The sequence below is a fragment of the Notechis scutatus genome, chromosome 8, assembly GCF_049901735.1.
Source record: "Notechis scutatus isolate UNSWTSFEM ecotype Mainland chromosome 8, rNotScu1.2, whole genome shotgun sequence".
In the NCBI taxonomy this organism is placed as follows: domain Eukaryota; kingdom Metazoa; phylum Chordata; class Lepidosauria; order Squamata; family Elapidae; genus Notechis; species Notechis scutatus.
Genome location: NC_142016.1, coordinates 22,317,835 through 22,335,197, shown reverse-complemented (window position 1 = coordinate 22,335,197; position 17,363 = coordinate 22,317,835). Strand labels below are relative to the sequence as shown.

General features: G+C 42.6%; 1 protein-coding gene across 1 annotated transcript in view; it reads right to left on the bottom strand.

Moving 5' to 3' along the window:
- POU2F2 (POU class 2 homeobox 2) overlaps positions 1 to 17,363 on the bottom strand; it is a 66,078-nt gene that overhangs the window by 17,759 nt on the left and 30,956 nt on the right. The window contains 3 exon segments of the mRNA XM_087971128.1: positions 2,308 to 2,364; positions 2,478 to 2,512; positions 4,896 to 4,961. Of these exon segments, the coding sequence (XP_087827254.1) occupies positions 2,308 to 2,364; positions 2,478 to 2,512; positions 4,896 to 4,961 (158 nt within the window).

The following is a 17,363-nucleotide window of genomic DNA, read 5'->3' as shown; positions in this document are numbered from 1 at the left end:
AGTGATAGTAATAGGTACCTTGCGTGCCTTTGTAAAACATCTGGAACACCACTTAAACATCATCTACGCTGACAAAATCACCCTCAGTCAATTGCAAAAGGCAGCTTCACTCAGAACAGCTTACATCCTGTGACGATACTTCCAGCACCATCAAACATCCACATCTACCTATTCCAGATGCTTGGGAAGGACCCGATAGGCAGATAATAAGTGTCAAATCCAGTCTGAACTTCAGGCTGAGTGTGTGACCAACCATAATATAGGTGGTCCTCAATTTACAACAGTCAGTTTAGTGACCGTTCAAAGTTACAACAGCATTGAAAACAGTGACTTAGTACCATTTTCAGCAGCTCCATGGTCATGTGATCAAAATTGATATGCTTGGCAACTGACTCCTATTTATGATGATTTTGCAGTGTCCCAGGGTCAGGTCAAACACCTTTTGAGACCTTGTGATCAGCAAAGTCAATGGGGAATTCAGTGAACAACTATGTTACTGAGCCACAGTGGTGCAGTGGTTAGAGTGCAGTACTGCAGGCTACTTCTGCTGACTGCCGGCTGCCTGCAATTTGGCAGTTCGAATATCACCAGGCTCAAGGTTGACTCAGCCTTCCGTCCTTCCGAGGTGGGTAAAGTGAGGACCCAGATTGTTGGGGGCAATAGGCTGACTCTATAAACCACTTAGAGAGAGCTGTAAAGCATTGTAAAGTGGTATATAAGTACGAAGTGATATTGTAAGTCAAGGACTACCTATAAAAGCCATTTGCTTTCCATCTCCACATAGCAAACATCTTTCTGACCCTACTGTTTTCTTCCTGTGTCCAAACTCCATTAGAACAAAGGCAGATGGTTCCTTTCTTGTATTTTTTTAAAAAACCAAAGCTCCCTTGTCTGAAGCGAACAGTTCTGTCTCACACTAAAACCAAGCGTCAAGAAAGGAAATGGGGGTAGCTGTCGGAAGGATCCTATACTGGAGAGATTGAGCCCTATGTCCCAGCAAAGGGCAGGGGGGAAGAGGGCGATTCAGTGGAGATCTTCAACTGCAGCCAAGATCCTGTGCACTTCGACTTCAGGGATTCCAAGCGAGGGGACCCAAATCCTGCAAACTTAAATCTCTGCTACACGGCTGATATTTAGTAGGGCGTTCTGTGCAGAGATGAGAAACAATGCAGTACAATACATTCACATCCCGCCCACTGACCAGTGCAAGATGCTTTATCGTTACTTGGCTTCCTGTTTTGCTGGCGGGGTTGGGGTGCAGGGAATTCCCCCCCTTAAACCAACCTTGATTCACAAGTTCCTATCAGGTTGATAACAAAAGTGCAGGGCCCTTTCCATTGGGGGGTCTTTCTTTGTAAGTGTGATTTTGACCTGCAATGGCCTTTGTTGGGAGGGGCAGTTTCAGGATTTCCAGGGGGTGGGGGCAGCCTGAAGGGCCACCCAGAATCATTTGCAATGTTGCAGAAAGCACAACATTTAAAATTATGTGAAGAGCTGAGCTGTTGAAGTTATCTAATTTTATGTCTCAAAAAAAGAGAAAGAGAGAGGGAAAAAAAGGGAACAAATTGTGGTTTGGGCAATATGCAAATTTTTTTCTGTGCAATCAGTTAATCAAAATGCAAGTGATTAATCCAGCTAAACAGACATGCACAGAGAGAGTTTACAGTTTTGTCATGGTGTCATTCAAGCCAGAGTCAAAGGTTTTGGTCTCGTTTCAAAGCTTAACAGACCCTAGACAGACACGGATAGAGAAGCCATTTAAAAACTGGGGTGCTGAATTATGATCTATGACTCCCCTTCTTCAAGACTTAAAAAGATGATGTCTATAATCATTGACAAATAAGGTGTTTGTCGAGCCGGTCATGAAGACTTAGTACACAGTTACAGTTTTAAAGTACCAGCCTAGACCTGTGTTTCCCAACCGTGGCAATTTGAAGATGGGTGGATTTCAACTCCCAGAGTTCCCCAGAACACTCTTATTATCTCATCCCCACGAACCTACCATTTTCCTCTGTCTTGGACTGAAGTTAAAGCTCACCTCAACACAGCTTCTGAACCCAAGTCAATCCAAGCCAATCTGAATGCCAGGTGTCTTTTTTTAGAGCAATGTCTCTCAACCTTGGCATCTTTAAGCGATGTGGACTTCAACCCCCAGAATTCCCCAGCCAGAAATGCTGGTGAGGAATTCTGGGAGTTGGAGTCCACCTATTTGAAAGCAGTCGAAGGTTGAGAAACATTGGGGAATTCTGAGAAGAAATGACATCACCTTGTGGATCTGTAGGTAGGCAGAGAAAAGGTGGGGCTTACCTTGGTGCCCGTGATGGTTGGGGATGGGGAGAACGGGGAAGGTTTGCTCTGCTGAGTCTAGAAAGGAGAACATGAAGCCATTTCAGCGCTGACAATCTTAAGACTGTGACCCACCTCAAGATATAACTATTTCCTTCCTCCCACTGCTCCTGATGCCCAAATGTTCTCACCTGATGGTTTGTGTCAGGTCCATTTCTTTCTGTATCTAGAAGCAAAAAAGTTAAATTCACCACATAGGGTCCATACTACTTGTTTCCTTTTCACATTCCTTTATACATCCTGCGCCTACTTCTGCTGCTTATAGTGACCGGAAGAATACCATTTCTGGTGAAGGGTTTATATGAATCTGAATCACTGGGTCTGGCCCATGGATAACCCCCATAGATTGGGATGGATAACAGACTCCAGAGCGACACATCAAAAAGGAATTTTTTAAAATGAGGAAATGTGCCTAGAATATAATGTATTGCCTAGTGTATTTTGAGTTCAAACTCTTTGTTCTCCAAAAACAAGATTAGTGTACAAAGCCTTGTTATGGCCCTGACAGTTTTGATAAGTGCTGATAAAGCAACAGAAGCAATCATTATTTTCGTCACCTCTAACCCCCGTTCACAATTTATTTACATTATTTGTATTTAGATATAAATAGACGATCCTTCAGGGCTGGCCTGTGAAAGTATTAAACAACTGATTTATGTGATCATGCATCACTGTTCATCATTCACAAGTTAGTGGTGCTGTCTTGTTAATGTTCTGATTAGTTTAAGAATAATTCTGAAATGTGGGGCTTCTGTGACAGCAGTGATAGCAGGGTTCCAATATCTCAGGGGCTGCCCCAAAGAAGAGGGAGTCAAGCTATTCTCCAAAGAAAACTGAAGGCAGGACAAGAAGCAGCGGATGGAAACCAATCACAGAGAGAAGCAACTTAGAACGAAGGAGACATTTCCTGACAGCGAGAACAATTAATCAGTGGAATGACTTTCCTCCAGAACTTGCAAATGCTCCAACAATGGAGGTTTTTAAGACGAGACTGGACAGCCACTTGTCTGAAATGGTATAAGATTTCTTGCCTGAGCTGTGGATTGGACTAGAACACTTCCAAGGTCCCTTCTACAATTCTGTTATTCTTCTTTTCTCTAAAACGGAGTGGAGAATATTTTCCAGCTGGAAATCCCCTCCCCTCCAATATCTCCTTTTGGAGCAAACTTTTTCTGTCCCACCTTCCCAGCCAGAGATGATTCTCGTGCCATCCAGAATTGGGATAATCCCATTTTTGGCAATCCAAGAGTCACAAAGCTCTTGCTCCCTGCTTCGCTTTGCACAAGAGAATGGGACTGCCCAATGGAGCAGAATTGCCTTATTTTGTTCAAACAGAATAGAGCTGGAAGGGACCTTGGAGGTCTTCTAGTCCAACCCCTTGCTCAAACAGAAGACCCTATACCACTTGAGACAGGTGGCTGTCCAGGCTCTTCTTAAAAACCTCCAGTGATGGAGTGCCCACGATTTCTGGTGGCAAGCTGTTCCACTGGTTAATTGTCCTCACTGTTAGGGAGTTTCTCCTTAATTCCAGATTGTTTCTCTCTTTGGTTAGTTTCCATCCATTGTTTCTTGTCCTGCACTCTGGTGCTTTGGAGAATAGGCTGATCCCCTCTTCTTTGGGGCAGCCTCTCATTGTATTATTTTTTATTTTATTTATTTGGTAATGGTGTCCCAGAGGGAGATTTTTTCATTCATGCTTCAATGGCTGAAGTGGCACCCAAACCAATGAATAACAATTCGTCATTTGGCTCGTTTTTAACCATTTATTCATATCTGACTCTTAATGACTTTATAGGCAAGTCCTCTCCATGCTACCCGGTCAAGCACATCTTCTTTCAATTGTTGGATGTTCAACGTTGCATCAGATTTGGTGTTATCAAGCTGGCGTGTTCTTTGCTTGCCCTTTCTAGATTATTACAGATAAATAAGCAATACTTCATACTAAACATTGATTCTTCTATGTAGTCCATTCTCCTTTGCTTTGTTCCTTATCTTTCCCAGGACAGTAACTTTTAATAGTTTTTTTTCCCCCCAATGCTTTATTTATCAGCGCACCAAGAAGCCCCCCTCCCATTCTTCTCATTCTTCTCTTGTTCCCTTTCATCCACTACTTCAGATACTAATTCTGATTCATGTACAAAACTGTACAAAAATGTACTGCTAATGCAATACAGTAGCACCGTGTTGTCTCAGGAGTATATTCATACTATTTATTAGGCTTAATGGTTCCTTTATATCTTGAAGATGACTGGAAAAAAATTATTTATAAAAAAGCCAATTTCTGGGTTCCTGATTTTTCTATTAAGGCTCTCCAAACGGAAAACTGGAGTCTGTCCCTGCAGGAATCTTCTTTATTTATTCATTCACTTGCATTCTGTATTTTTAATACCTTCTTAAATTTAAAAGGAGAAAGAAAACGAATTAGCTTCAAAGAGGCCACCGCTGCAAAGACTGCAGGGAAAGGCATGTTCTCATTTCAACCAGCCTCTGCAAGAGCCTTTCTCTTAACGAATAAATACATTCTTATTCTTCCCATCAAAGCAACTTACCTGTGTGGTCTTCTTGCAGCTCCAGGCGCACCTTCTCCAGTTCCAAGGGCTTAGACATTCTTACTTCTGTGAGAAAAAAAGGAAGGAACAAAAAAAAATGGAAAGGAAAATGCAGATGAGTATTGATAACGGTACACAGAAGGTAGTGGAGCCAGAAATCAGTGCCAATAGCAATAGCACTTAGACTTATATACCGCTTCATAGTGCTTTACAGCCTTCTCTAAGCGGTTTACGGAGTCAGCATAATTGCCCCCAATAATCTGGGTCCTCATTTTACCCACCTCGGAGGGACGGAAGGCTGAGTCAACCTTGAGCCTGGTGAGATTCGAACTCTAACCACTGTGCCACCAGGGCTCTATTTTGTGCCAAATCTATGTAACATGACTTGCACCAAACCAACAAATGAAAAACTTGATGGATTTAAAGCGAAAGAAAGAAATGAAACAAAAAAACTTTAAAATTGTCAGGTTCGCTCATTTCTGCATTGTAATATGACACTGCAGAATTCAAACCGTATAAAATCTGAAAATAAATGCCTCATGGATGTCAAATTATTCTAACACCCCCATAACTCTGAAACTTCCAAAACTATTGCTTGTGAGTTCTCAGTGTTTTAATCTTTGTAAGCTGCCTAGAGTCACTGGTGTGAGATGAGTAGCTATATTAAAAGAAAGAAAAGTAGGAAGACTATTGCCTGCATATATTTTTTTCTAAATCTCCTCCGAGAAATAAAAAATGGTTTAATCTTGGTTTTCTTTTAATGAAAACTGTAATTCAGCAAAGCAGCTGAAAAAAAATCCCTGGGAGATCTAGGCTGCACAGTATATTCCTGCTTGGAACAAAACAGGCCTCTTTCCCTTATCCCCACCAGAGACCCTCGTCTAAACCCAAAGCTTTTGCTGAGCATGTTACAACAGATATTTAAAAGATTAAATGTTTTAAAACACTTGGGCAATGAATGAATGAATGCATGGATGGATAAAGAGGGAAAAAACAGAAATGAATATATACTTTGCAAGGGCTAAACATTGGAACTGCAGAAATATGGATGACCACTAGAATCTGCAATTCAGTGATGATCCAGATTTTTGCAGAGCAGTTAGCGTACACTTAAACTTTTTCAAGAATTCGTTGTTCTTTCATTTTTTGAATACCTAAATATCTCCTCCATGGTGGTCAGATAACAATGCAAGAGAATAATACAAAACTTCAATAAATAAAGTGACATCCGGCGGCCTCAGAAGTCTCCAAAATCAAAAGATGCTCAAACCAAATAATTCTCAGTTGTTTGTGAAATGCAAGCAGGGATTGGCACCACCCACCGCTTTGGCAGGAGAGGACCCCAAACATGGGGGCCAGCATTGGAAGGCTTGTTATCTGGTTCGTACCCCATGGCTCTTGTAAAGAAGGGGAACCCCTCAATAGGCCCCGTCTACAGTATACCAGGATTAGATGGGCACATTCTATTTTACAAAGCACTGCCTGCTGTCTTCCTAGGACAACTTCCGTTTTCAGGAATCTGCAGTTGTGCGACGGGGGTCACAACCACTGACTTTAGCAGAGGATTAAGACAGCCATGGAGAAGGAAAGTTAGGTCGCTGCCTATTGGTTTTGCGAAATGGCACTAAGATTATTGCCAGAGAGGAGACACAAGGATGGGGTTGTTGTTACCTTCAAACCTTACTTGTGGTTTTTCTCGAGATATCTGGTTACTTGATCCAGAGAGCTTTGGCACTGATATATCTTTGCTCTTTCTAAATAAAGCAGGGGTCTCCAAATTTGGCCACTTTTAAGACTTGTGGACTTCAACTCTCAGAATTTCTCAGCCAGAATTCTCGGCCTTGAAATCCACAAGTCTTAAAGTGGTCAAGTTTGGAGACCCCCGTTATAAAGCATCTGCTCCCATTTATGTCCTATGTTGAGAAAACTAACCTGACGTGTTGTTAATATTATTCATACTGCCGGTCCTTATGGAAGAATAAGTAAGACAATGGCCTCTGACAGCAGGTGCTGGAGGTGGCCAACTCTGGTTCTCTAGCAGCTTGGATTTCTTGGCTGTTCTTCTATTTTGGATATTGCTACAGTGTGTGCTAAATAAACTATGTATGGTAAACTAATAGAACAGGGATTGGAAAAAGACACCATCCTACCACTAGAGTTCACCAAACGTCTGTTCAAGATCCAGTAGAAGCAAAAGAATCTACAGGTTAGCATTGTGACATCATCATCAGCCAAGATAATTCACTCTTTCCATCAATTATGTTCTGCCATTTGATAGTTTCATAACCACCACTATTTTAAACCTAGCACAATACGGACGGATGGATGGACGGATAGACAGAAGGAAGAAAAAAGGAAGGGAGGGAGGGAGGAAGGAAGGAAGGAGAGAGGGTGTGTGGAAGGAAGGAGGGAGGGAGGGAGGAAAGTGAAGGAGGGAGAGAGAGGGCGTGTGGAAGGAAGGAAGGAAGGAAGGAAGGAAGGAAGGAAGGAAGGAAGGAAGGAAGGAAGGAAGGAAGGAAGGAAGGAAGGAAGGAAGGAGAGAGGGGTGTGGAAGGAAGGAGGGAGGGAGGAAAGGGAGAGAGGGGTGTAGAAGGAAGGAAGGAAGGAAGGAAGGAAGGAAGGAAGGAAGGAAGGAAGGAAGGAAGGAAGGAAGGAAGGAGAGAGGGGGTGTGGAAGGAAGGAGGGAGGAGGAAGGGGAGAGAGGGAGTGTGGAAGGAAGGGAGGAAGGAAGGAAGGAAGGAAGGAAGGAAGGAAGGAAGGAAGGAAGGAAGGAAGGAAGGCCACTTCTTCAGTGTGATAAATGCTTTTATGTGTTTTCCTATTCATTCAACACCAGTCAGAATCCCTCTTGGTCCGTAAGCAAACAATGAAAGCCAGCACTTTTTAAAGAACTGGACATCAGAGCAGGAATTCAACCAGTGTCACCACTGATTTTACCTTCATATAATGAGAAGGATAAGTCCAACAGATTCAGCCAAACATGCACCTATTAAAGACACAGCAGGGAAGAAGGAACCAATCCTTTTCAGCGTCTCCCATTACATTTCTTCATCTACTTCGTAATAAAAAGCAATCTTTAGGAGGGAATGCCATTCCTACTCTCCATGGTCCACCACACCGCCTTCTACTAGTTTTCAGGTTATGCCATGCAAAAAAAAAAAGCAAAAGCAAAATATTTTCAGAACTTGCAACTAAAGATTGAGATTTGTATCTAAAGGTTGCTAGATAAAACTATTCTTATCCACTGTCCACCTGCCCTGAGTACAGGTAGTCCTTGACTTACAACAGTTTTTTTAGTGACCAAAGATACAAGAGCACTGAAAAAAGTCATTTGGGACCATTTACAACTGTCCCAGCCTCCCCATGGTCACATGATCAAACACTTGGCAACTGACTTGTATTTATGGTGGTTGCAGTGTCCCAGGGTCACGTGATTCCCTTTTGCGACCTTCTGACAAGCAAACTCATTTTTTAAAAAATTTTATTTGGTTTGTCAATTGCTTACAAGATAATAGGTAAAAGTAAAAACATAGTTATGAATACATGGATACATATAAGAAAAATAAAAAAATAAGAGTCAATAGGACAGGGACGGTAGGCACGTTGGTGCCCTTATGCACGCTCCCTACAGACCTCTTAGGAAAGGGGTGAGGTCAATAGTAGACAGTCTAAGGTTAAAGTTTTTGGGGTTTGGGGAAGAAACTACAGAGTCGGGTAGAGTATTCCAGACATTGACCACTCTGTTGCTGAAGTCGTATTTCCTGCAATCAAGTTTGGTGTGATTAACCTTGAGTTTGTATCTATTGTGTGCTCTTGTGTTGTTATGGTTGAAGCTGAAGTATTCATTGACAGGTAGGACATTGCAATGTATGATTTTATATACCATGCTTAAATCAGACCGAAGACGGCGTAATTCAAGGTTTTCTAGGTCTAGAAAATGGGGGAGCCAGGTTCATTTAACGACCTTCTTTAGTGATTCACTTAACCACGGTGGCAACAAAGATCGTAAAATGGGTCTTGCTTAGCAATGGAGATTTTGGGCACAATTCTAGTCATAAGTCGAGGACAAACCATATTCCAAGATATTCAGATTCATTCCTTTTCCAGTCTGGTTTTCCATTTCACTCCTCTTCTGAAAGCTAGCAGCTGCTGTAAGGAACATTCCTATTGTTTCTTTTATTTTTCTTATACGTACTCATTTCTTGTATTCATAACTATGTTTATCCTTATACCTATTATCTTGTAAGTGATTGACAAATCAAATAAATAAATAAAATAAACCTTTCTGCTCTTCTCCCCATCAGAATCCTGCCATTCTGACTAAATTACAGCTGGCTGTTGGAGAACGTAATTCCCATAGTGAAATGAACTTCAGCAACTCAAGGAGATAGGCTTGCTATCTTTTTAGCTGACACCGAGAGAGAGGTAGCAAGCAGAGAGCTTTTTCCTGGTATAGTTGAAAGTAAAGGTTCACACCCCAGTTTCTTTCTATCAAGCCCACACTAAAGACATAGTGTGTATATAATGCTGGGCAAATGGCATTCTCATATATCCACCACAATCTGCACAGCTGGCATTTAATGCTGCAAGCGTTTGGTAATACAGGAACGATCATAGGTACGATAACAGCTGGTGAAATAACCCAGAAATGTCAATCTATAATCTGTGATCAAAGATAATAGAGAGGCGTTATGTACATAAGAATCAAATTGGATTTTGAGACTGAATAAAAGCTGAACAGGAGGTTTTTATGAGAGATATGAAAATACCTCTTAGGTGGGAATATTGTTTAATGCAGAGTCAACATATAATGGAGCCTGTGTTCAAGTTAAATTCATCTTTTCATCAACAATGTCCCGGACTATTAATCTTTTTCAGAGCTGGAAGAAATCCGAGCGCGATTCTCAGGATCATTTGGGATAAATGCAGCCAAGCAGTGGATTTTCTTAAGCAAATTTTCATCTGGAACGGTGTCCTTGTTCATTTGCCTCCTAACAAGATTTCTGAAACATGCAGATATTCAACAGGAAGAAGCTTTTCTTGACACACAGAAAACTAATGAAGAATTGATTCTTGATTGAAGGTCTACATCCCATGGATGGAGAAGACCCATGGAGACCACTGATAGCAGTTTTCCAGTATTCGAGGGGCTGCTACAAAGAAGAGGGGCTCAACGTATTATTTTCCAAAGCCCCTGAAAGCAGGACAAGAAACAATGGATGGAAACTAATCAAGGAGAGAAGCAACCTGGAATTAAGGAGGAATTTCCTTGACAGTGAGAACACTTCACCAGTGCAACAGTTTGCCTTCAGATGTTTCGGATGCTCCAACACTTGGAGGCTTTTGAGAAGAGACTGGACACTTGTCTGAAATGGTATGTTTCAGGGGGTGGACTAGGCGATCTCTAAGGTCCCTTCCAACTCTTCTTATTGTGTTATTCTGCTACAGCTGCTACCTGCTCTTTGAGCAAGACCTTTATTCATGTCAGAAGCATCTTCAAATTGTTATTCTGTTAAATATGGCTCAGCAGTAGAACACTGAATTCAGGATGTGTCTGAACCTTTTGTTCATTTTTCACTAGAGTCTGCAATACAGCACTATTAAAAGTCAATGTACAAACTTTCAAAAGCAGAAATGTAGCAAACGTTAGCTCTGATGGCATGTTTTTCCCCTTGTATTCTGGAATTCCCACAGTTCAATCTCTGCTGAAGATTAAAAAACACAAAAGAGCTCATTGTTTCATTAGAAAGATGTCGACTGGATGCAGGAAGGTTAACCAGTGATGCAAAAATGAATGTCATTATTTTTGTGCTATAGCTGCTCGTATTGTGGATTTCCTTCAGATATTATTATTTCTTGAACCACTTTATCCGTTAACTATAAGCATTATTTGTATTTTTTGATGCTGTAAGGCACCTTCTGAAGTTTTTTTTTTTTAAAAAAAGAAGGACTCCACATCTTTTAAATAAACAAATGGTAAGTTAGGGTTGGTCCCTGGGTTGAACCTGCGTGGATTGGATCTGATTGCAGGCATCACTGATTTGTTTGACAAAGATTTTTTTAAGAGGAGGGGGAGGAAAGATAAAAAGAAATAAAAGGAAGAAGTGACAGCGAGCAGGAGAGGTAGAGCAGAGATGGTATTCAGCAGGTTCTGACCCGTTCTGGGGACAAGAAACAGAAAATTTTGAGTAGTTCGGAGAACCAGCAAAAACAGCCTCTGACTGGCCCCACCAACCCCATCTCTTCTCTGCCTCCTGAGTCCCAGCTGATCGGCTGGGTCTTCTTTGGTTGCCCTGCACAGGAGAACGGAGCTGGAAAGCAGGTTAGTGGGGTGGGGAGGGAATGGGGATTTTGCAGTATCCTTCCCCTGCCACGCCCACCAAGCCACACCCACAGAACTGGTAGTAAAAAAATTTGAATCCCAGCACTGAGGTAGAGGCAAGAAAATATGGCCATTCTGTAATTTTTGCTAAGCCATAAACTACTACTGTATGTTATTTGGAACTTAGAGACCCAAGTTGGTATGGTGGTTAAGAGACTGGCCTAAAAACCAGGAGCATGTGAGTTCTAGTCCCGCCATAGGCATGAGAGCTGGCTGGGTGATTTAGGGTCAATCACTAAGAGTCAGTGAGTTCTAGTCCCGCCTTAGGTATGAAAACCAGCTGGGTGACGTTGGGACAATCGCTCTCTCTCAGCCCACTTCACAGGGTTGTGGTTAGAAAAATAGAAGGACAAAATAGAATGATCTGCATTTATTGCTTTGAGTTACTTATAAAGTAACACAATCAAATAAAATCAAATAAATCAAATAAAAATTTAAAAAGCTATTGGTTCCAAGTAACTATGACTCACAAGACGTGATGGAACAAATCAAATTACAGTGTCTTTGGAAAATATTCTAGCGAAAGTGAATAATGCATGCTCCAGATTTTAAAAAAAGTAAGTTGAGTGTTATAGTCTAGGATGGAAGATGTGTCCAGATTCAGAAATACAGGTAGTCCTCGACTTACAACAGTTTGTTTAGTGACTGTTTAAAGTTACAACAGCACTGAAAAAAAGTGAATTGTGACCATTTTTCACACTTATGACCGTTGCAGCATTCCCATGGTTGCATGATCAAAATTTGGATGCTTAGCCGCTGATTCATATTTATGACCCTTGCAGTGTCCTGGGGTTGTATGATCCCCTTTTGCCACCTTCTGACAAGCAAAGTCAATGGAGGAAGCCTGATTCACTTAACAACCTAACTTGCCAACTGCAGTGATTCACTTTACAACTGTGGCAAGAAAGGTCGTAAAATGGGGCAAAACTCACTTAACAAACATCTCGCTTAACAACAGAAATGCTGGGCTCAATTGTGGTAATAATTCGAGCGCTGCCTGTAATTCAGATCCGCTGCTTTTACTATGTCGTTTTTGCTCTTTAGCAGCAGCTGGTCTTAACAGGCCTAGACTAAGTGAAATTTTCTCCGTTTTTTTCAAAAAAAAATTCCAGATGAGGAAAAGCTTCCATTGTTTAATATGTCTGAGGATCAAGTGGATGTCCCAAAACACAAGCAGAAAAGGTAAAAAGAAAGCGGCAATGTCTGTGATGAAATTCAGAGTTTCTGGAGACATTAAAGTATTGTAGACTGGATTATTTTTGGTGGAATACGCCATACGTTGGGAAAATAGTAATCTGGTGGGATTTTTTTGTAACCGGGGTGGGTGGGTGGGGGGTGGGGTGTTTCAGAAAATACAGGAAGTGCTGGGCAGTTTGTCAGGACCAGGGATTTGCTACCCGCCCACCCCCCCTTCTCTCCAAACTGCTGGCCGCTCTTTTGTCGGCTTTCACTTCTGCTTCCCTTTCACATTTTTAGATGGTTTAAAAAAAACCTCCAATTTACTGAAACTCGAACTAAAAACAGAAGCCCCAAAACCAGCCCCCTTGCCAGCTCCGAGTAGAACTCCTCCTCTTCTTTCCTGGTTTCCTAGTCCCCCCTGCCTTGCTTTCTATGGCTGCCCAATTACAGGAAAAGCTGGGATTAAAAACACTGGAGTGGCCTGGGGGGGAAGGAGGTAGGTCCTTGCCTACTTGGCAAATTTCATAGGGGAAAAATCCACTTTTGCCTGAAATATACTTTGCACACCAGGAAAAGCCTACTAAAACGATTACCCTTCCAAACAACAAAGCCAGGTTAGCAGACTGCCTGCTCTACAAAACATCAGGCATGGTTTGGTACGAGGCAGCTTGTCTAGAAACCATAGGCCGATACGGCCCTTAACTTCTACATCTGCAGAGATCAGCAGCAAAACAGCACAGAAAGGAACCATGATTGTGTATCAAACCGCTGTTTAAAGCACAGTGACAGTGGCTGGCTCACAAGCTAATCCAAAAACCCTTGCCAGTCCTCCTAGCTGGACTATCCCTTTTCAAAGATCCAGTAGGAATCCAGTAGATACAGCTTACCCTCTTGCTGAGCGGGTAAACTTTCCCTCTTCAACTGATCTCTAGCTGATCTTTGGTGTAAGGTTGCTCCACGCTTCCCAAGTCCTCTTAAGGCATTACTGAGTGGTGCAATTCCCCTTACACCCACTTCCTACCCCTGTACCCCCCGGTCTCCAATCTTGGACTTAACTAGCCCCTCCCCTAATAGTGTCCCCTCTTCTCCTTCCACCCCACGCAAGACAGGATTGGAGGCAGACAAAATTTGTCGGGACGCACTCCACAACTCCGTAGAGCAAGGTTCTCCTCGATGAGCCCTGAAGCTTAGGACAGGGCATTCACAGGCCTCAAAGCGGGAGGAGCAGCCGGGATGAGCAGCACTGCTTCGGTCCTATCACCCCTGCACCCACCTCCAATCAACTTTTTATCAGCATCAAGGAAATCTCCAGAAAAAGATGGCAATGCATTCTGGAGAAAGAGAGAGAGTCAGAGACACACACAGAGAGAGAGAGGGGGAAGGAGGGAGGGAGAAAGAGAGAAAGAGAGAGAGAACACAGTGAGTGGCCTCCAAGTTGCAGTACGCTTCTTATCACTCACCTGTTGCCCACAGGCCGGAGTTCACCATGGCTATAATTCTTCTGGTGTGGAAGAGACAGACCCAAAGGGCCCTGCCTGCCAGTGACGGATGGTACGTGTTCCAGAGAGGAAAAAGCAGGTGGCAGGACAAGGAAGGGCCTGTAAGCTAGGGGCAGGTCTGGGGAGTCCCCGGGTGCTTGAGAAGCAAGAACAGTGAATGCGGCAGGAAGCAGCTGGGAGGAAGAAGACATGGCAGGGTGTGTGTGTGTGTGTGTGTGTGTGTGTGTGTGTGTTTTGATGGGAGGGGGGGAGCAAAGAACACTGCAAGGGCTGACACACGGCAAATACAAGACCTACGTGTGCAATTGCCACAGTGCCCACAGGTGCCCATGCTTCAGTCTGCGGTGTCCCAAATTTCAGGGCGGCCCTTAGTTGAGTCCAAAGGATCGGCGTGGCACAGGATCTATAGAACAGGCATATAGGCTAAAACGTGGCTGGGCGTTTTATGGTTCGGTAAGGGGTCTGAGCATGTTGTGAACTGCAGGTAGTGCTCCACTTACAGCCATTCATTTAGCAACTGTGTGGAGTTACAGCAGCACTGGAACCGGTCCTTGGACCAATGTAGCATCCCCACAACCACAAGCTCAAAATTCAGGCGCTTGGCAAATGGCATGTCTTTATGACCATTGCAGCATATAATCGCCAATCTGAAAAGCAAAGTCAATGAGGAGACGGCATGTTTGTTTAATGACCACGTGAGCTTTCATTTAGCAACTCTTTTTTGTGGCAAAAAAAAAGGTTGCAAAATCGGAAATAACTTCACTCAACAACCAACTTTCTCAGCAGTGGAAATTGTGGTCCCAATAGCCTAGGGTTAGCAGGCAAACCAAACTCAGCCACTGAAGTATGTAAATCAGGCTTATGGCTTGGCAAAATATAGGGGTCCAGTCACTGTGGCTTATACAACAACCCTCACAACTTAGCATGGCGCATGAACCCTAACCACTGTCGTCCTGGTGACATCTCAGAATCTGTATTGGCAACCACAGTGCCTCCATCCTCATTGCTTGTACCAAAACCTACTTGTGGATGTCTTCGTTGCAGGGAAGCACACAACTCACTGCATGTGACCCAAGTGGATCCAGCTTTGTTAGATCTAAAATACTTAGAGTATATAGAAAGAATTGTTGACCTGTCTTTGTGTCTAGGGAAATTTCAGCACAGGATGTCTTAAAGATCCAGTAGGAAGAATCTAGCTCTCTGTTCATGGTCCATGGGATATTTTATTACTTTATGCACTTTGGGGCTGATCTTCAGCATCTAAAACATGGTTTGGAGCTAAGTTCCGAAAAGTCGCCTTTTAATGCCTGTAAGACAGCCACGGAGAACAGCTGTGTATTAACGGTTAGTCTTGCATTTTTGTCCACTCAACACTTGGGGGAAGCAGAATGCCACAAATTCTCCAATTCACCTGTTGTGGCCATACAATCCACAACAGTTGGGAGACAGCAACACCAGGCTAGCAGCAGACTTATGTTCATCATGTCTAATTCTCCAACATCAGACACGGAGGCCTCTACGGCATCCACTAAATTTTACTCTGTCCTGATCTCCCCGACTAGATGTAGACACCGAAGTGTTTCTACTTGGGAGCATTCCCTGGTCCTATTCAGAATGCACCCACATAATGCAAAAAAAAAAAAGTTATGTCTGGAAACAACCACATTGCAGATGTAACCCAATTCAAAAGTATCTGTGGAGATTCTTAGGTCATGGTTTGCCCCAAAGGTGCTTTTTCAAAAGGCAACTGGATTTCTTTTGTTTTTCCTTGAAGATGTTTCGCTTCTCATCCAAGAAGCGTCTTCAAATCTCTGAAGGAGCGTCTTGGATGAAAAGTGAAACATCTTCAAGGAAAAACAAAAGAAATCCAGTTGCCTTTTGAAAAAGCACCTTTGGGACAATTCAGAGGTACATCTGAAGGGCATTACGGGGCCAAGTCCACCAGTTTGTGTGCACACAATGTCACATTTCAGTGTGGCACATATAGTAGTGGAGTTATACAAAGCTGAATTTTCTACTGATGCTGGCAACTGGGGGCTCACCTGTACAGCTGCTCAGGTCTATACAAATCTGCTATCTGTGCCCAGAGCGTTCAGACTAAGGGACTTTCACCACACTCACACCTGGCAACACCTTTCCTGCTGTGTCCCTGTAACGTTGCTATGCTTTGTCCCCAACCCATGATAAGCCAGTTTTAAGTTGTCCTTAGCAGTACCAGGGTTAAGTTGTTTTCCTCCTCTTCCGACATTAGTCAAGAGCAGCCTCGAGGTGTCTAAAATTTGTGAGGCTGTATGTCCCATTAACCTGAAAGGAAGTCAAGTGACTGATGCGACTGGCTACAGAGGCGGCACAGGCAGGATGGGGATCTGCAATGGAAACTCAAATTATATTACGCTATAATTTTCTGCTGACTCAAGGGTGGATGGAGAGCAGTTTAACTCAGTAACAGGGAAATTTACCAAGCTACAGAATCAGTAATAATCCATCTTGCATAAAACGTATGTTGTCCTGAGGAAAAAAAATGCACAATCCCTTCTCCCAATGCCCAAGTCTTCCTGTTTAAAGATTTAAAGCTTGCAAACTTGGGAAGGAACTCTTATTGATCGCTTAAAGATCCATTGTCATACGACTAAAGTAAATGAACTTCACATGAGATAGCTTCCTATATTTATATATTTGGTTTAATCACCTCAGTCCACTATCCATAAAATGGGAATGGCGTAATTTTTCAAAGAAGTGTCGTATAAAAATAGTTTATGAGTTTTTAAAAAATGATCCTGGTTCATTTAAGCCTATAAAATTGGGTCACTGCTGATCTCTAAAGGAGAAAGAAAGAAGAAAGAAAGAAAGAAAGAAAGAAAGAAAGAAAGAAAGAAAGAAAGAAAGAAAGAAAGAAAGAAAGAAAGAAAGAAAGAAAGAAAGAAAGAAAGAAAGAAAGAAAGAAAGAAAGAAAGAAAGAAAGACCAATGTTGGCTTTAGTAGCCCAATTTTATAATACCTGGAAACAAAGCCTTCTCAGTTTAATGAAATTGCTGTCTTCATCAGTTGTCTAGGATTGCAATATAAGCCACTGATGGCCACCTAGCTCTATTTTGAGAGAACAATCTGGGATCTAATATTTGAACTCTTCCAGCATTTAATTTAAAACTTTGCTGTGAAGACAGACCCCATGCTGAGATTAGCCTTGCTGCTTTCCTTGCGGCAGAGTAAAAATAAATCTCATCCAAAGTTTTTGGGACTTGTGTGCATGGACCCAACATCCCCAAAGTGCACAAAAAGCTGTCTGAGTTAACTATCAAAGTTACACAAAGGGTGGAGCAGTTTGGGAGCGCGGTTTCATCCAAGTCTTCCTCTGATCTACGGTTTGGCTCATTGGCCTTGTGGTGTGGTACCTTCTCCCGTGTGCAT